The following is a 20,925-nucleotide window of genomic DNA, read 5'->3' on the forward strand; positions in this document are numbered from 1 at the left end:
ATAGCGCCTTTTATAAATCACTGCTGTTATATTGTTCGTCACGTTGTTCGTCAGCAGCCATATCACCCTGTAGCCCAAGACTGGTTGCCCACTGAAGCTAAGCAGGGCTGGTCAGTACCTGGATGGGAGACCTCCTGAGAAAAACCAGGTTGCTGCTGGAAGAGGTGTCAGTGAGGCCAGCAGGGGGCGCTCACCCTGTGGTCTGTGTGGGTCCTAATGCCCCAGTGTAGTGACGGGGACACTATACTGCCAAAAGAGCACCGTCCTTCGGATGAGACGTTAAAACGAGGTCCTGACTCTCTGTGGTCATTAAAAATCCCAGGATGTCCTTCGAAAAAGAGTAGGGGTGTAACCCCGGCATCCTGGCCAAATTTGCCCCTTGGCCTCTGTCCATCATGGCCTCCTAATCATCCCCATATACTGATTGGCTTCATCACTGTCTCCTCTCCACCAGTAAGCTGGTGTGTGGTGGGCGTTCTGGCGCAATATGGCTGCCGTCGCATCATCCAAGTGGATGCTGCACATTGGTGGTGGTTGAGGAGATTCCCCCCTTCTATGTAAAGCGCTTTGAGGTCTCAGAAAAAGCGCTATATAAATGTAACGAATTATTATTATTATTATTATATTAAATGAAAATTGTTCCATATTCTGTGCATATTTTAGCAATGCCGGTTTTACAAAATGCTTTTTGCCAAGTTTTCCCTGCATTCTGTGTTCAGTTCATGCGGGAGATGGCTGGTGCATGGCAGATGACCGTCGAGCTGAAGATGGGGCTGTTCTCCGATGCCCAGGTGGAGGCGGATCCCCTGGCAGCCTCAGAGGAAAGCCAACCCATCCCCTGCCCGCCCGACGTCACGCCACACTACATCTGGATTGAGGTTACGGTTGCCTTGTTTATCCGTCCAAGCTTACAGGCATTTCCATAGCTATAGATTTACCCTGCCCAAAAGCTTCTTATGATACACACCAGAAATAGCTTGAAGAATCCTCGCGAGGAAATCTCACTCTCCTCTATTGTGATGGGGGTCGTTCTTCAAATAGAACTGTTGTGTAATTGCATCATTAAACTTTTTACTTCATTTTGCTACTAAATTGCTGTGTTTGAGCAAGCAGTTTGCTCTGTTTAATTTGTTGTGATTGATTTTTTTTTTTTTTTTTTCACAAAATTACAAACATTTTATTTACATTTCAATTTATTCATTTAGTAGACATAACCAAAGCGACTTTCAAATGAGTAATTTCAGCTCCTGATCTTTCTCAGCACTTGATACACAGAAAACAGCAGCTTCTCGAAATGAACAACACAAACTAAACTCTTCCAGTCTCAGCTACAACTACAGTGTTTGAGCGCGGGGCAAAGTAGACGTTGTTCGAGGGCAGCCAATGTAGACCAGGCTGGCATTATGCAAATTTGTTACAAACCTACATATATTTGTATGTATGTATTTTGCTGACGACTCATTTCAGCAGTTTAGAATCGATTCTTTCTTTTAGGAGACAATAACTTTGTTTGTCTTGCACTTGCAGACCTTTTACATTTACAAACAGCTATATTTCACACTGCATGAAAGGTCATATTCGAAAAAGCATGATAGGGCAACTTTAAGGAGGCAATAACATGAGAAGTGCTAGCAAAACATTGTCCAGAATAGTACATACAACCTATAACAGGGATGGGTTTAAAAAAAGTGGAAGCATAAGTAGCATTTATTTCATCAAGTTAATTGTCTTTTTTCCCATTTGTATAGTTTCTGGTCCAGCGTTTTGAGATCGCCAAGTACAGCAGTGCGGATCAGGTGGAGATTTTCGGCAGTCTTTTGCAGAGGTCTATCTCTCTCAATGTTGGTGGCCCAAAAAGCAGCTTGAACCGCCATGTGGCGGCCATTGGTCCTCGCTTCAGGTTAGCAAGAAGACTAGACTGTTAAAAATTATTTAAATAAAAATGATTGGAGTATGTTTTACTGAAATACTATTTCAGTCTTCCTACTTTGTTTAATTCAGTGTGTTCCTTGCCTTTTCTTTGTAATTATTTGTGAAATTTACTAGCAATTTCTGACTGAAAATCCTACACCATTTTTTTTCGTTGTATTTCATTACATTTACACCGTTTTTTTTTTTTTGTAGTTTGTAGTAAAAAAAAACATAAAAACAAGCTCGGACTTGCCCTCCTACATTCTGACATAGTGACCAATAAAAAATTCAACCAGTTGAAATTTGCTATATATATTGCTTTATGTGAGTGTACTGTATGTATGCAATAAAAGTATACTATATATACAATGTATTATATATTGAGCTGTGCGATAAGTTTGCAAAAAAAATTCATTTATAAGAAATATTCAAGTAAGCAGTCATTTTTAACATAATTACATAATGAAATGTAAAATAGTACTTTAAAATACTATTGTAATTATTCATCTAATTAACTTTATTTGTTATGTTATAATAAATGTATTTGTTGGCGGCCCAAAATTCTGTATACAATTATTGTATAAAGATTATTGGAGTAAGTTTTGCAAGAAAATATTTCAAATTTCACATTTAATTCAATGTGTTTCTTTGTAATTATTGTCAAATTTACTAGCGATTTCTAGTAATTAGTAAGTAAATCCTACACCATTTTTTTCAGTGTAGTTCATTACATTTACACTTTTTGTTGTTGTTGTAGTTAACAAAAAAACAAAAAAAGGTTTTTCAACATTTCTCTGCACTTAGGCTGTTGACGCTCGGTCTCGCCCTCCTGCATTCTGACGTAGTGACCAACTCCACCATCCGTAACGTCCTGCGGGAAAAGATTTACTCCACCGCCTTTGATTATTTCAGGTACTGGAAAGAAAATATTGGAGTTTTTGATATGATAAATGCTTGTTGAGAAAATGGGGGAAAATACTGTTGAGCTAATAAACTTTTATTTATTTGTCTGCTTGTGTCCTTCTTTAGTAAATGAATTGAATCCTAATTATATCTCTTTATTTTTTTTTTTCTTTCAGCGTCGCATCGAAGTTCCCCACGCAGGGAGACAAACGTCTGCGCGAGGACATCAGCATAATGATCCGCTTCTACGCCAACATCCTCTCCGATAAGAAGTACCTAGCTGCTAGTCAGCTCGTGCCACCTGGTGAGCTTGGCTCCAATCCCCCTCAAAGCTCCCTATCTGCTGGGATTTTCGGATCGCTTATCGTTTCCAGCACTTCTCCGCTATCGATATTAAGTAAGCCTCTCTTGCTACAACTGTGCAACTACAGTGCAGCAGGAGCTTGTTTATGAGGTTCAAATTTGCATGCCTGCAAATTTGAAACCAATACTAAAAATGCACGGCAATCATCCGGGCGGCCAAATTTATCAATTTGTTTGCTAAGCGCAAATTGACAAATGCATCCGTCCCGTATACACCCCCCCCCCTCCCTTACCGCCACCACCCTTCTCTATCCATCGTAGAAAACAGGATCTCATCAGAACATTAGCGCTTTCATGTAAAATGCATGATCATTTCAATACCAGAGAACTAATTGAGACTTCATTCGTCCCCTTAAAGCCTCTCCATCGCGTGATGTGCTACATCGCCAGACATCACCACAAATCAGTTGCTTCGCTTGGTATTTACTCGTCGAATGTATAATTTGCAGGCTTCACTTCCTCGAAATGCTGTGTTGTTAATAATTCATTAAAGAAAATGGAAATAGGAGAGGAGAAAAAGTGCTGGAATGATGGAACAACCAGTAAAAGGGAAAGAAAGTTGAAATGGAGTAAAATAATTAAATTAATTTACAAATCATTTTAAGGGTGAATTTCACAGAAACTGTCAAGAACATGTCCAGGTCATATTTCACCTCTAAATCAGAAGAAAGAAATATGAAATCTATTTTAGGGCCATTTTTGCAGTGACATTTTTTTTGACAATTATGCACATTTTCCCAAAACTAAACTATCACAGAAATATTATATTATATTATATTATATTATATTATATTATATTATATTATATTATATTATATTATATTATATTATATAGTGCACTCATTTTTCCCCCATCAAAACATTTTTTAAAGAAATTGTGCTTAAAATATGTATTTAAAAAGTATTTGAAATATGTGTAAAATCGTTTCCAGTTAAATGAGTCCATATAAAATCTCAAATGATTGTCATTGCAATATCGTCACCTTCCTAAAAGTCATTTGATCATCAAAATGACTTGGGCAATTATTTTAGGAAGGTGACGATATGAAAATGAAAATCTAATGAGATTAATCACTAAAAGAATTATTGGAATTACAAATAAACTCAAAAGAAAAGCATTTGAGTGCATTGAAGTAATGAGAATTTGGGGAAATGTGCTTAAATATTTCAAAAAATCATGTCACAATGCAATAAAAATATGAATAATAAATAAATTGGCCTCATTTTATTTATGCTAAATATAATAACTTTTTTCTTTCTTGTGATTTTAGTGAGAAATATGACCCGCACACGCTCTTCATGAGATTCACCCTTAATAGTTTAGGTGTTTGGTACTAGAAAGGCGAGTAAAATTCTACAAAATCCTTGGCATGACGACGTTTCCTTTCTCAGACAACCAGGATCCGTCCCTGAACAGTTTGTCGGTGATGAACGCCACTGATCCCAGGAATAACATGGACATGGCTGTGGGTTCCCGGCAGCAGAGCGCTCAGGGCTGGATTAACACCTACCCCCTGTCCAGCGGGATGTCCACCACCTCTAAGAAATCAGGTATCGCTCATCCAGATTCGTTTTAATAGTTTAATCTGCTTAGCCAGTGTCTACCTGCTAATGCTATGATCTCCCTGATTGTTAAGAGTCAGCAGGACACTTAGATGAGCAATAAGTGCTTTCTGAGCTAATGGAAACAAAGTGGCCATTGCTTCACTGATTACTCTATTTTTTTAGTGTCATGCATTATGAACATTGCATTTTAAAGAGTCTTTTGGTTTCTGTAAGATCCGTAAGACTTTCGTTTATTTTCGGAACACATTTTTGATGAAATCTGAGGGATTTCTGTCCTTCCATTGACAGCTAAGCAACTACCACTTTGACGCTTCAAAAAGTTCATAAAGAGATCGCAAAACTAATCCATATGAATATATGAGCGGTTTAGTCCAAATTTTCTGAAGAGACACAATCGCTTTATATGATGAACAGATTGGATTTAGCCGTTTATTCAGCTCTCTCACTCTCTCTCATGTCTTCTCTCATTTCCTTTCACTATAGGCATGTCCAAAAAGAGCAACAGAGGCACCCAGTTGCACAAGTACTACATGAAACGGAGGACGTTACTGTTGGCCTTACTGGTATGAGACACCTTTTCCCGCAGCCTGATTTCGTCATCAGTTCCTCATAAACAAATCTTGAGCGTAAATCTCTGCTTTCTCAACAGGCCAGTGAGATCGAGCGACTGACCACTTGGTACAACCCGCTATCAACACAGGAGCTGGCCATCGCCACCGAGCAGTCGGTAGAAACCAGCATCTCTAACTGGAGATCCAAATACATCAACCTGAGTGAGAAACAATGGAAGGACAATGTCAATTTGGCCTGGAGTATCGCTCCGTACCTGGCCATGCAGCTTCCAGCCAGGTACACCAACAACAACACTATTAGCTCTGTCCCAAACTCTAGTGAGCCGTCTACCTAGACTGCATTTTAAGGCATCTTGGTGTTGATCTTCTCTTTTAAGTCATTTTGACCAACTGTAGCAATGTTTCAGGCATGCATCCTTTGTGCAAAATACCATCCCAGAATGTACTGTGTCAAATTCAGATGGAAAAAATTATTTTAAATGGCAGAATGAATGAAACCTATTTTTTAATGACAGTAATGCACATCATTCCAAAACTATATTATATTATATTATATTATATTATATTATATTATATTATATTATATTATATTATATTATATTATATTATATTATATTATTAAAAAGTAAAAAAAAAAAAAATCTATTCTATATTTTATTCAATTCTGGAATGATTTTAATGATTTGCAATAATGATAGTTGAAAAATAATGAAAATCTAATGAGAATCATCAATTAAAGAATATTGAGAATTACAAATATAAACTCAAAAGAGTTTTTCAGCAGTGTATATCATTTGTGGAGAAAGCATTCTGTCATTTTAAATGAATGTATATTCATATACACTTTACAGTATGTACATAATTCATCCAATACTGAATATTGTTGCTTAAAATAGCTCTGCGTCACCTACTTAAAAATGGACCCTATTATTTGTGTTTTTACTAATGCATTTTTGTATTGCGTCATTTGTTTAACAAAATGAGGTTTCTTTTCAGTCCAGGATGCCGCCTAGACGGATTTGTTACAGAGCTCATGTTTTGATGTCAACGTATGACCTCTTTTTTTTTTTTTGTAGGTTCAAAAACGCAGATGCCATCGTGGCTGAAGTGACCCGTCTGGTTCGACTGGATCCTGGTGCTGTTAGCGATGTGCCGGAGGCAGTGAAGGTCAGAGCTGCCATTCTGCCACAACAAGACATGAACCGCCAGTGTGTTCAAAATCACTCTCAATATGGCATGTTTTTTTCCCATAGTTCCTGGTGACGTGGCACACCATCGATGCTGATTCTCCAGAACTGAGCCACATTCTGTGCTGGGCTCCTGCGGATCCTCCCACCGGCCTCTCGTACTTCTCCAGCATGTACCCTCCTCATCCGCTCACCGCTCAGTATGGAGTCAAAGTCCTTCGCTCCTTCCCTCCTGTAGGTACCAGCAGGGCGGCGCTAGAGCAATGGTTCTCAACCTCTCTGACTTCAAGGCTGACTCAATTGTCAAATGCAATATTGAAGATATTTCTGGTCTTCTGCTGTTATGACAAAGCTGCTCGTATTTTATTTACGTAAACTATGAGTGGCAGTTTATATTAGTTTAAGTTAATAATATAATATTTATATAGTAATATTTGTATTTAAATATTTAAGTATATATATATATATATATAGTTTATAATATATATTTTTTACCAATTAATTTTCATGACTTTTCTAGTGATTTGTGATTTAACAGGGTTTTTAAACTCACAAATAGAAGTTTCTATCTAATACAATATTTTAGAGCTTCACATAACTAGAAAAAAATACATTCATTAAAAAAAGTGCTTGATTTTTATTTATTTAATCATTTTAATATTAATTCCCATGACTTTTCCAGTAGAAATCACACATTTAAAATTGTATTATCATCATTATTATTATTATTAGAAATTAATACTTTTATTCAGCATGGATGCATTCAACTGATCAAAAGTGTTTTAGTATTTTACATTTTGCTCAACTAGGTTTGGATGACAAATAAAGTGTTGACCGATATCACATAAAACAACCTGAACTAATAAACAAAGTGACCCCAGTTATTATGCTCAGCAATTTATTTTTGCTCTCTATCAATAACAATATAATTATTTGATAGCTTTGCTTTAGCTACAGTTTCCATTGATGTTATTATAGCCCTTTGATCATTGTAAAAATTAGACACTCTTGTCTTTCCAAACCCGGATGACTCTTTCTTTTGTGGGGCACAAAAGGAGATGTTTTAAAGGGTGTTCATGCTTTAAACACCACAAACGTGTCATAAATGTGTCTCTTTTAGTGAGAAACAGATTGTAATTTTGTCCATTATGTTTTTGTGATCTTGCTTTTCTCTTACAGGACGCCATTTTGTTTTACATTCCTCAAATCGTTCAAGCGCTGCGGTATGACAAGGTGAGAAAGAGTGAACTGTGACCTTTCCTGAGCTACCTCTGCCTTTTGTTAACAAAAGCAGTCATTTCATTCACCCCTGGGCTGTTATTAACATCTTACCTGCCATTTTTGACAGATGGGCTACGTGCGTGAGTACATCCTGTGGGCCGCGCAGAAGTCCCAGCTCCTCGCTCATCAGTTCATATGGAACATGAAGACCAACATCTATCTGGACGAGGAAGGCCATCAGAAAGACCGTGCGTAACCTGTTCAGTCTGAATGTGTCCATTATTAGCCAGATTAATCCAAATGTACATACACTACCATTCAAAAGTCTGAAAAGCATCTGAGCATGACCTTTGCATTAGCCAATCAGAAACTGGGAGTTGGCTCTCAGCCTGTCAGTAATTTTTCATGTTCACATGGCAACAAAATACCTGTCAGTATTAAATATTTATAGCAGCACATTAGGTTTAGAATGACATAAGATGTTAGGGTCTAAGGGTGTGTTCACACTTTGCTGGTTTGGTTCAGTTAAAAGGAACTCTGGTTGCTCTGTTCATGTGAATAAGTGTGAACGCTGCCATCCGAACCCTGATGCGGACCGAGACCCACATTTCCAAACAAACTCTGGTGCGGTTCGACTGAAAAATGAACAAAACACGAACCAAATACATTTAAATGAACCAAAAACAGGACATGATGTCACAAGCTGCAACCCTAAAAAGGACAGAATGCTCAAGCATACCTGGTTCCTCGTCACATGATCTACAGTTCGGTACAGGAGTCAGATCCGCTTCTCCTTTCAGTAGATCTTTGTTTGTGTGCAACAGAGGAATTCATGCTGCTGTTTTGACTCTTTTACACATTATTTAATCTCTTAAAGGAGAACTCCGGTCAATTTTAACATTGAGCTCATTTTTTTGTACATTTGGAGTGCTGTCAATACAGAGAACAACGACAAAAATCGGTGTTGCCTACACCGTGTTATCCTCTTTTTAAAATTTGCACCCTGTTGACTTCAATGGGGCAAGTTTTAAACCTGCTTTTAGCCTCTTAACATCCTTGATGTGTCATTACAAGTGCACAGGTCATGTGAGTGATTCCTTCGGAGTGAACACGGGTCAATCTGACTGCAGTAGATGTGAAAGATATGAATAAAAATGATGTTATTTCAGCCAGCGCACATACCTGTATTTACATCCTGTTTTCGGTTGAAGCCCACAGTAATCGATTGTTGAGTTCACGCGCATAGGTTTAGTACGTACGATCATGCGCCGGAACTCGACAATCGACTACTGTGGACTTCGACCGAAAACAGGATGTAAATACAGGTATGAGCGCTGGCTCAAATAACATCATTTTTATTCATATCTTTCACATCTACTGCTGTCAGATTCACCCGTGTTCACTCAGAAGGAATCACTCACATGGCTGTGCACTTGTAATGACACATCAAGGATGTTAAGAGGCTAAAAGCAGGTTTAAAACTTGCCCCATTGAAGTCAACAGGGTGCAAAGTTCTCTGTACTGATAGCACTCCAAATTTACAAAAAAATTTGCTCAATGTTAAAATTGACCGGAGTTCTCCTTTAATGAGTTCTCAGCTAGTAAAAATACCATTATATGTGCGCACATACAGCGAGCGCATTTAGCCCACACACAGCGTGGCTTCGGCTCTTTAGGCCCGGTGTTAAAAATGACAGTAGCCGCGTTTCCATTACCCTTCAAATTGCGCAAATTGAAATTGCGAATTGCAAATACGCCCAATACGCAAAAACTCGCATTTATCGCAAAAAAGGTTTTGCGCTCGCATGAGGTGGTTTTTCAGGCAATTTGAAAAAGAAATATTTCGCAAAACTGCAATGGTAACAGTTTTTGTGCATTTACAGGTCACCTGACGTAGATGATGCGGTGTGTTTGGACATAATATGAGACAGAGTTCTTTATTAAATTCATAAAAGACAAAAGAATTACAGGAATACTGGATTCTAAACCTCAAATAAATGCCACAATCAAGACCTTGAAGCAGATATGAGTGAGAAACACCCAGAAACACCTCATACGTGCCGCTCACAAGTATAATAAGGGTCGTTCCTTAACATTAATGCTTGGAAAACACACATACATCTCCTTCGATTAATAATAATGGCCAGTGCAGTGGCTGGGATTAGTACATAAACCTACCAACGTCCGTTACCATGGTTTTTGGAATGATTTTACTTATCGCGAGAGGAAAAAATTAAGTTTTACTCGCATAACATCAGTTAATGGAAACGGCGTCATTTCTAAATAGGTTTTTGTCGACATTTAGAAAAAATCGCAAAAGTTTTGCGCAAATCTGTAATGGAAAAGTGCCTAGTGTGAACGCTAAGTGAACCAGGACTTACGTTTTTGAACCAAAAGAACTGCAAGTGTGAACACATGCTAAGATATACAGGTTGATGTGTATTCATTGAGTGCTGGGTTTGTGTTGTGGTACAGCGGACATCGGTGAGCTTCTGGAGCAGATGGTGGAGGAGATGACACAATCTCTGTCGGGCCCCGCTAAAGACTTCTACCAGCGCGAGTTTGACTTCTTCAACAAGATCACCAACGTCTCTGCCATTATCAAGTACGCTCACCACATATGAACTGTCACACTACTGCCTCCATCTAACTAACTCCATCTGCTATCATTTATTCACTGATTTCATCACGGTGCATTATGGGTTGTGTTATACCTAAAGAATGCATATGATGATGCCTTAAAATTAAAATCAGTTTTTAGTTGATGAAAAACAAATAATTAATTGGACCATAAAAATATCAAATAAAAATTAGAATTTCTAAAATAAAAACAATTAAAAATGAAACACTAAAAAAATTGTATGCATGTCAACAGGAAAGCATAAAAATGCAAATGCATTGTTAAATTCTTGAAATATTAACTTAAAATCAAAGGGAGTATTTCAAGTCAGTGTTATACTTATTTTGGCAGCCCTTATATTTTACAGACCTGTTTTGCAAGTACTTATGCATGTAGTAATGACAATAACTGGGTAATAACTAGGTACAAACCCTGTACCTTCCCCTAACTTTAACCCATGTAGTTACCTTATGTTACCCAGTACTTTTGTGGACAAGTACTCTGTAAGTACATGGAAAGATCACATACTGTAAAATAAAGTGCATACACTATTTTACAATTAGCTCAAAGAGGTTTAGATGATAAAAAAATTGGTTGCACTTTATTTTACAGTACGTGCTCTTACCTGTACTCACAGTGTTCTTACCTAAGAAAGTACTGGGTAATATAAGGTAACTACATGGGTTAAGGTTAGGTTTAGGGGTAGGCTCATGGTTAGTGTCTAGTTATTACATAGTTATTGCAATTACTATAATAAGTACGTAGTATGTAACTGTAAAATAAAGTGTAAAAATAAAGGATACTATGAATTTGCTGTTTGGAAGAGCTTTTACATATGAAGTATGCTTATAATGCCTAAAAATGTTGCAGCGATTTATTTTTGGAAGTTGTTCTTATTTTCCAAGCCTGTTGCAAATCATGATTGCAGACAGGTCAATATCATGGGAATTGGGGAAATATCACTTCAATTGCCAATTGCTGATTGGCTGTCAATGTTTTTATCATTCATCAGCTGGAAAAAATCATTCTGAAAGTGATTCCAACGACATCGATCCTCTGTGCCAACTCTTTTATATTTAGACATTTTTTTACAGTTATTTCTTTATCATTATTGTCCTTGATTTGAATGGGCCTTCATTTAAAATAGGCATAATATTCTTGATGCAAAATATGCCTATAAGAATAATGCACTGTGTGTAAGAATGCTGTTCTTGTTTTCCAGGCCTGTTCCAAAAGGAGATGAGAGGAAGAGAGCGTGTCTGAAGGCGCTGTCAGAAATCAAAGTTCAGCCAGGTCATTTTACAATATATCTGAATAGTTACTTGTGATAAGAGTAATTGCTCTTATATTACTTGGGTATTTGTCATTGATCTGTTCATAACTTTTCTAACACTGTTATCAGGATGCTATTTGCCAAGCAATCCAGAAGCCATCGTCCTCGATATCGACTACAAGTCAGGAACACCTATGCAGAGGTATCACAGCTCACACACACACTCTTGTTCTTTTGTTCACATGCTATCTCCAGTATTGACAACATGTGTTTACATTGCACATGTGATTTATGAGGTCATTAACATTAGCTTGTTTTCACAGTGCTGCCAAAGCCCCGTATCTGGCAAAATTCAAAGTTAAGAGGTGTGGAGTTAGCGAGCTTGAAAAAGAGGGTGAGTTACACATGAATTGATGGTAATGTATATTCAGTTTCTGCATTATCCTCCTGAGCGGCACATTGTCTGTCTGCAGGTCTGCGCTGCCCGTCAGACTCTCCGGATGAAGGTGAAGAGAGTTCAGAGATGGCTCAAAAGGTCTGCTGGCAGGCGGCCATCTTTAAAGTGGGCGATGATTGCAGACAGGTCAGTATCATGGGAAACATGCATCGGTTTGGACAAATTTAAATGTAAATGGGTGAATCTCACGAATCCTCTGAAGTCTGTATCATATTTTACTCCAAAATAAAAAATAAAAGAAATAATAAATTGTAGGACTATGCTGATGTTTTACATTTTCCCCTAAAAATATCATTAGTGTATTGCAGAAAAGAAAATCTGCAATTACTGTAATAATGAAAAATGTAAAAAAGTAAATATATAATTTATAAAATATTAAATGAAGAGTTCAGATGCAAAAGCCTCTAAGTGCCATCTGAAATTTTCTTCTAGTATGATCATTTTTATCAAGTTTGTTAATTTAAGTTCAATAATTTCACTTAAATGGCAATGCATATTACCTATTAATTGTCATTTAGGTGAAATTACTGAACTTAAATATACAAGGTTTATAAAAATGATCATTCTAGAAGAAAATTTCAGATGGCACTTAGAGGCTTTTGCATCTGAACTCTTCAAATAATAATACATATTTTATATATACACTACCATTTAAAACATTTTTTTTTAATGCAATTAATACTTTTATTCAGCAAGGATGCAACAAAATGATTAAATGTTACAAAAGATTTATATATGAAATCAATTATGTTCTTTTGAACTTTCTATTCATCATGCAGCACAACTGTTTTCAAAGTTGAAAATAATTATAATAAATGTTTCTTGAGCAGCAAATCATCATATTAAAATGATTTCTGAAGGATCACGTGACACTGAAGACTGGAGTAATGATGCTGAAAATTTAGCTTTGATCACATGAATAAATTATATTTTACAATATATTCACATAGAAAATCAATTATTTGAAATTCTAATAAAATTTCACAATATTACGATATTTTATTACAATTTTTGATTACATACATGCAACCTTGGTGAGCATAAGACTTCTTTCAAAAACATTAAAAAATCATTCCGACCCCAAACTTTTGAATGGTAGTGTGTATATATTTCTATATATTCACCCAAATAATTATTCTCCAATAAATTGATTGATTGATTTTGTTTCTCTTGTATCAGGACATGCTCGCTCTTCAGATCATCGGCCTCTTCAAGAACATCTTTCAGCTCGTGGGTTTGGACCTGTTTGTGTTCCCGTACAGAGTGGTGGCCACCGCTCCTGGAGTGAGTGACCCTTGACCCCTTCCCGTGAGACTTCATGTTGCTATCCTGCTGAAGTTCTGCTCACCTGGACTCCCTGTTTGATTCTTTTCAGTGTGGCGTGATCGAATGCATTCCCGACTGCAAGTCCCGTGATCAGCTCGGCCGGCAGACCGACTTCGGCATGTACGACTACTTCAGAAACCAGTACGGGGACGAGTCCACGCTGGCCTACCAGAAGGTGACAACCATTTGCTTCAGGAAATGTCATATATATATATATATATACATAAACACACACACACGCGCACCGCTATGAATCATATAGACCTCAAATCAATTTAAACCAAGAAATATTACAACTGCAATGACTTTTTGTGTGTTTATCAAAAGTGTGTGAACAACATGAACATCTGATGTGAATGAAAAACCCACACTTGAGAGAATAGAAAATGATAAACATACTTTGCTTCCGGTTTTGCTCAAGCTAATGTGTTTTTATTAAGTTGCTTATGCATCTGATGGATCATTTTTAATGCATTTTTTGTCGCTTCTCTCTTTTAAAGGCTCGATATAACTTCATCCGCAGTATGGCCGCGTACAGTCTGCTGCTCTTCCTGTTACAAATCAAAGACAGACACAACGGCAACATCATGCTGGACAGCAAAGGCCATCTTATTCACATCGGTCAGTCGGGTTAAACCACACTAGCAATTTTGTAGCATTTTTTCCACTTATAATGTTAGTGATGGTTTCTTGCACCATCATTTGACTCCTCCTCCTTGTCCTCTCACTCTTTTTTGCTGTTTTTGCTACTGTTAGATGCTGTTTATACATCGTGCAAGTAGTGGCAGATACTATTTGCACCTCAGTGTTTTGTTGTACATTATAAAACAGTATGCAGTAATAACAAATTATTCAGAAGCATGTGATTATAGTTATTAAAATCATAAATGGATGCCACCTTATTGAGACATTGTTCCTGTCCCTAAAGCCCTCTCCTACACCTAGCCCTAACACTACCTTGGTAAACACTTTATTCCCTTTATTAAATACCCATTAGGCACTTTACTTCCACTTTTCTAATATTTTCTTAATTTTTATTGAAAATAAACTCCTCTCCTAGCTGATATGCGATGAGAAAAGGGAGAAGAGCAAGTTTGGTAAAAGGCGGATTTAAACTCGAGTCAAAAGCTAATACTGTGAAATATCTTTAAAATTTAAAATTGCTGTTTTCTATGTGAATATACAGTATAGTAAATTGTAATTTATTCCTGTGATCAAAGCTGAATTTTCAGCATCATTACTCCAGTCTTCAGTGTCACATGATCCTTCAGAAATCACTCTAATATGAGGATTTGCTCAGTAATCAGAATCAATAATCAATAATCAGATAATCAATAATCAGAAACATTTTTGATTATTATCAATGTTGAAAACAGTTTTTTTTTCAGGATTATTTGATGAATAGAAAGTTCAGAAGAACAGCATTTATTTGAAATAGAATCTTTTGTAACATTATAAATATCTATACTGTCACTTTTTATCAATTTAATGCATTCTTGCTGAATAAAAGTATTAATTTCTTTCCAAAAAACAAAAAAAAATCTTTTAAATGGTTGTGTATGTTACAAAACCTTTCTATTTATATATATTAGGTATCATTTTAAATTTTTAAAAAAAATTTTAGTTCAGGTTTTGCTTTAATTTATTTCCAGTTTGCCATTTAGAGCTTCAACTTACTGCCAAGGCAACCTTTCTAAGTTCTAATAGTTATTTTGTTTTATTTTAGCAATTAACAAAAATGTTTTTAACAGTTTGATAATATCCCTCCCTGGTAACTACTTCATATATATATATATTTAATATTATATCTGTAGTACATCAAACAAAAACATTTTCATTATATATGCTCAATAATTATTCCATTTTTTTTATTTCATATAATTTTAATCATTCCATATAACATACAAAAATAAGTACAATTATTTAATGTTTGATATATACAAAAAAAAAAAAAAAAAAAGATGAAATGACTGAGTTTGTGTTTTATATATGTAGACTTCGGCTTCATGTTTGAGAGTTCTCCGGGTGGGAATCTGGGCTGGGAGCCGGACATCAAGCTGACCGACGAGATGGTAATGATCATGGGCGGCAAGATGGAGGCCACACCCTTCAAATGGTTCATGGAGATGTGTGTGCGCGGATACCTGGCCGTAAGGTGAGACGGGCCGCTGTTCAATATTTCAGAATCCTCAGAGATGATAGATTAGGTCAGACGTGTTGACACTTGAGTGTGTCTGGGAAGGATTTGGGCTGCAAACCACCCGAATATTTTAAAGGGGTCCTATTCTGCTTTTTTCTATGTTCATCTTTCTTTAATGTGTAATGTTGCTGTTTGAGCATGAAAAAGCTCTAAAGCACAAAATTCCTCCAGCGGAAGTTATTCTGTATATCAGTGAACTCCCTGAAACGCCTCCATTGTAGTCTTGAGTTTCTTCCGGGAAAGAACACGTCACAATATTCCTCATTTAAATAATTAATTTGCTGAATAAAGGGGCGGGGCCTGGTTGAATTAGTTAGTAGTGTGTTAAACACAATTAGTTATAGTAAGGGGCGGGACATTTCCCAAACACGCTCAAAGCGCTTGACCAATCACAACACACTGATCCAGCCGACCAATCAGAGCACAGTGTGCTTTTCAGAAGGAGGGGCTTCATAGAGACAGGAACTAAACAGAGTGTTACTGACAGACTGGGAAGAGAGGAGCCGCAACAATGGAGAATATGGGCAAAATTATGTTTTTTGAACATTCAAGCATGAAAACTTATTCTAATAGAGCCCAAAAACTACATCAAGACTTTGAAAAAGGGCATAATAGGTCAACTTTAAAATTGCATAGGGTTTGTTTTCTATCATTAGCTGGTTTATAATTATTCGATTTTACATTTCATGCCTGTTTTTGAAATCCTTTTTATAAAATACTCTTCTTGATATTCAGTAATATTATCAATTTGACTGCACTGACACTTTTAGATGAGAACAAAACCTGACCTAAATTGAGCTGAATAATGACACTATTATCTTGTGTAGAGCTGCTTCATAGCTGAAGACAATTTGTTTCATAATTGATGAACTCTGTTATTGAACTGAACTGAGTCAACATTCAGCTTGTACTGAATAATGACACTATCGTCTTCTGTAGAGCTGCTTTATCATTGAAAGAAAACTGCTTTGAAACAATCTATATTGCATAAAGCGCTATAGAAATAAAGGTGACTTGTTTTATTGGTTTATCTCAGGCCGTATATGGATGCTGTCGTGTCATTGGTGACGTTGATGCTGGACACGGGGTTGCCCTGCTTCAGAGGACAGACTATCAAACTTCTGAAGTACGTTACTGAATATTAAGTCATAATTTAACGCTTGAATCTGTCATGTATTCCTCTGAAACACTGATCGTCATTCATTGTGTTCGGCAGGCAAAGGTTCAACCCTAATATGAGCGAGAAGGAAGCTGCGGCCTTCATGATTAAAGTCATCGAGCGCTGCTTCCTCAGTAGCAGGTAACAAACATCACTTTTGTCACATGATATTCAAAGAAAGAGTTTAATTGTGAACGTAGTAATACTCTTAGTCAACATTGGCTATTGCATTTTACCTAACATTTTTATTCATCTTTGTTAACATTAGTTCAATGAAAAAAACACGCAGTGAAACATGACAAATTGTGTGACATAATTTTTGGCCAACTGTCAAACAAAGAAATTATGAACGCATGCAAAAACAAGAGAGAACCAATGAAATATTAATAACTGATTATGTTGTAGTCAGTATGAGCTTTCTGTTTTTCTATGCGTCTTTTTTCATAGTGGAATAAAACCTGAGGCTGTAGTTTTCTTTCTTTTTTGCCAAATAATTTCTCAGATACAGTGCTATGCATAAGTTTAGACACCCATGCTAAAGTTGACTAAAAAGAGGAATAAAAAATCATCTTTTGGAAATTGAACTTAATGCCTTAATTTAAAAAATTAGGAAAAATCCAACCTTTAAGGACACCAATTTTCTTTGTGAATGAATAATGTATCGTAAATAAATAAATGTTCTTCCTTAAAATACAGGGTGCATAAGTGAGTACACCCCTATGTTAAATTCCCATAGAGGCAGGCAGATTTTTATTTTTAAAGGCCAGTTACTTCATGGATCCAGGATACTATGCATCCTGATAAAGTTCCCTTGGCCTCTGGAATTAAAATAGCCCCACATCATCACATAGCCTTCACCATACCTAGAGATTGGCATGAGGTACTTTCCATAAGATCATCTCTCAATGCAAATCAAACTAGCTATTAGACTAACTGAAATAAAACCATGCCAATCTCTAGGTATGGTGAAGGCTATGTGATGATGTGGGGCTATTTTAATTCCAAAGGCCAAGGGAACTTTATCAGGATGCATAGTATCCTAGATCCATGAAGTAACTGGCCTTTAAAAATAAAAATCTGCCTGCCTCTATGGGAATTTAACATAGGGGTGTCCAAACTTATGCACCCTGTATTTTAAGGAAGAACATTTATTTATTTACGATACATTATTCATTCACAAAGAAAATTGGTGTCCTTAAAGGTTGGATTTTTACTCATTTTTTTAATTAAGGCATTAAGTTAAATTTCCAAAAGATGATTTTTTATTCCTCTTTTTAGTCAACTTTAGCATGGGTGTCTAAACTTATGCATAGCACTGTAAATACTTTAACCAAGTTGAGTGTTTTGATCTTCCCACATATATAAAATATTTAAAACATATCAAATATTTTCCTCATATTTTGATGGTTTAATCAAACTTGCAGGGTCATTAAAAACAAAAATCCCCTCCACACATCAGTTTAAAATGTGTTAAAATGAACATTTACTAAAATAATAAAATGCTTTAGAAGAGTTATCTCTCATTTTTAGTTCATGTTAACAAATCAAACCTTATTGTAAAGTGTTACCGTAAACGTTTATATCGAAATTCTGTGTTTTTCCGATACAGGAGCAAAACCTACGACATGCTGCAATACTACCAGAACCAGATCCCGTACTGAGACCGGACTCGCACATCCGCCCTCCACCCGACTTCTCTTCACCGGCCTCAGATTGAGATCAGTAGTCACTATCAGTCTATTACAATCCTTTATGATGAGCACTTTATAGATCTGAATAATTCACCCACTCTGATTGGCTCAGATGGCAGCGTCCAGGCGTGTCACTTCCTGTCCGGCGTCCTCAGGGCCTCTCTAGTGATTCGCTGTACTCCGAAAGCTGCATGTATGTCCTCTTATGTCCCTTTAAGGCATCTGCCATGATGGTTTCTGACATTCCATGCGTATGAATACATCCTTTAACTCTACTTGAATCTTTACTGGGTTCAGTTGCGTCACCCAGGAAGCCATTTCTAAGACTATGGCACGAATTGCACTGTAGATTGTGTGCCGTCAGCAAACGACCTGTGTTATGCAATACATCAGTGTTTGTGTGTTGTGTTTTGTCTGTACGTTGTGTTCGGCACTGCACTGCAAAAGATGATTTTGGCTTGTTTTCCCAGAAAATAATATCTAAACATTCTTCAAGCCAAATGACTCGAGACTCGTTTTATGAACGTTAATTTAGTCTCTGCTTAAAACAAGAGACAAAATCTGCCAGTGGGGTCAGAAAAATAACTTTCTTGCTGACCCCATCGGGAGATATTTTTTCTTGTTTTGGGCAAAAACTTATTTTCATAAAACAAGACTTAATATCTTGAGTCATTTTTCTTCTTGATTTAAGAACGTTTACATATTTGTGCTGGAAAACAGGACAGAAATACTGAGTAAGAAAATAATTTCTTTGCAGTGATGAATGGGTGAATCTCACGAAACCTGTCAGGAAGAAGTCTGAAAGTTATAGAAATTAGAGATTTTCTAGAAAATTGTCTATTTTTTCGGACTGTTAAGTTTTTGTATTGCATTGTGACTGTGCATAGCACATTTTTAACCCACAATTTTTTTATCAATATAATGCAAAATGTCACTTATTAATATTTATGTTATGGTGGTATTTGTTGTACTGCCTTTAATTTGTGTTGATTTAAATAAAGAAAAATTTACAGTATTTTTTTTTTTCACTAATACAAAAAATATTTACTGTATTTTACTGAGAATCTGGATTGAGAGAATGAGAATAAAAAAAAAAAACTAGTACACTGTCTGAATGCATTACAAAGAATAAGAAGAATAATGCAATTAATACAAATAATAATAAAAAAATATGCAAAATATCTTAATGCTCCTGAAAATAGGCCTTTCTTTATGCGAAATATCAATAGGATTTCCGGGTGAAATCTTGCTGTTTTCGTGAGATTCACTCAGAGATGTTGTTTGTGCGTTTACTCCTAACAGGGATCTTCAACCCAAAAAGAAAATGTAGTTTACTGACCTTACAGAATATCTGGTGATCATTATGTGTGTCATTTGGCATGTACTTTTCTTAAAAAAAAAAAAGATCTAATTTCATAGTGGTTTAAATAGGGAACCGCGAGTGTTCTGTTCATTTCGTCGATGAAAGATTTGCTGTATAGTTGCTATTCCTCATATGCTGTCGTAGTTTTTTACTCGCTGTCAGTGAATAGATATAAAATAATCTCTACACGTTAGAGACGAAAGCTTTAGTCCTCTGAATACTTTTCATTTAACGTTACTCAAAGATAAGAGCTTATTTTAGCTGTTTAGCAACTATAGATTCTAGAAGCTATACTCAAGTTCATCTGTATGTATATATATATATATATGTGCGTCTGATATTTGTGACAATAAGAAATATGCCAGGAAAGACTTGATTTCTGTGTATGTTAAAGTTTCATCTGTTTAATTGCATCACCATTGACAATCATGTCGCTTGTTGAATTGTGTCCTGTGTTCATGCATTTACAGTTCAGTCATGAAATATTCACGTTTGAGAGAAGCGTCACACGTTTCTTAACCTCATGAAGAGCCGTCGCTACTGATATACGCCGTTTGTCCACGTTTGCACTTTTAACATTTCATTGCTGTCAGTGTAATCAATCAAATGTATTTGTGAAGAGAAATGGACCTGAAATGACCTATTAAAATATAAACACTTGGACAAAAATGTTCTCCTTGATTGCGTTCCATTATTCATCGTAGACACTCGAACCTGATCCGTCTCTTCTGTGTGTGTTACACCTCGAGGACGCTTTAGTCATTAATATTGAATTGCTTGCTGTAGCCGACCGCAGAACTGCTGAGCTAATCCTGCTCAGAGTGACCATCACTTTTATGAAGCTTACACACACAACACTTACAAACCCTTCTAAAATACAACTGGACGAGTCACGTTTGAACACTGAAATAAAGCAATAAGCCACAAGAGTCTTTGCATAATGTATAAGAACAGTCCTTGTAATATATATATATATATATTAGGGCTGTCAAACGATTAATCGCATCCAAAATAAAAGTTTGTTTTTACATAATATATGTGTGTGTATGGAGTATAATTATTTTCTATATATAAATACACACACATGCATATATATTTAAGAAATATTTGCAT

At 36.3% G+C, this 20,925-nt stretch overlaps 1 protein-coding gene across 2 annotated transcripts in view; it reads left to right on the forward strand.

The window, feature by feature from the left end:
• Positions 1-20,485, forward strand: part of pi4kaa (phosphatidylinositol 4-kinase, catalytic, alpha a) — a 39,156-nt gene extending 18,671 nt beyond the window's left edge. Inside the window, exons 33-55 of one of the 2 annotated variants that reach the window (XM_079861184.1) lie at positions 720-878; positions 1,749-1,900; positions 2,716-2,823; positions 2,991-3,211; positions 4,570-4,728; positions 5,227-5,306; positions 5,393-5,592; positions 6,392-6,482; positions 6,569-6,736; positions 7,682-7,735; positions 7,851-7,971; positions 10,199-10,328; positions 11,566-11,636; positions 11,746-11,818; positions 11,940-12,010; positions 12,090-12,199; positions 13,253-13,357; positions 13,449-13,574; positions 13,900-14,020; positions 15,395-15,554; positions 16,636-16,725; positions 16,816-16,899; positions 18,368-20,485. In XM_079861184.1, the coding sequence (XP_079717310.1) occupies positions 720-878; positions 1,749-1,900; positions 2,716-2,823; positions 2,991-3,211; positions 4,570-4,728; positions 5,227-5,306; positions 5,393-5,592; positions 6,392-6,482; positions 6,569-6,736; positions 7,682-7,735; positions 7,851-7,971; positions 10,199-10,328; positions 11,566-11,636; positions 11,746-11,818; positions 11,940-12,010; positions 12,090-12,199; positions 13,253-13,357; positions 13,449-13,574; positions 13,900-14,020; positions 15,395-15,554; positions 16,636-16,725; positions 16,816-16,899; positions 18,368-18,419 (2,706 nt within the window). In that variant the 3' untranslated portion in view covers positions 18,420-20,485. The remainder of the gene's footprint in view (positions 1-719; positions 879-1,748; positions 1,901-2,715; positions 2,824-2,990; positions 3,212-4,569; positions 4,729-5,226; positions 5,307-5,392; positions 5,593-6,391; positions 6,483-6,568; positions 6,737-7,681; positions 7,736-7,850; positions 7,972-10,198; positions 10,329-11,565; positions 11,637-11,745; positions 11,819-11,939; positions 12,011-12,089; positions 12,200-13,252; positions 13,358-13,448; positions 13,575-13,899; positions 14,021-15,394; positions 15,555-16,635; positions 16,726-16,815; positions 16,900-18,367) is intronic. The other variant, XM_079861185.1, reaches the window with a different exon arrangement.
• Positions 20,486-20,925: the final 440 nt, after the last annotated feature.

This window comes from Squalius cephalus (genome assembly GCF_949319135.1).
Source record: "Squalius cephalus genome assembly, chromosome: 24".
Lineage (NCBI taxonomy): Eukaryota > Metazoa > Chordata > Actinopteri > Cypriniformes > Leuciscidae > Squalius > Squalius cephalus.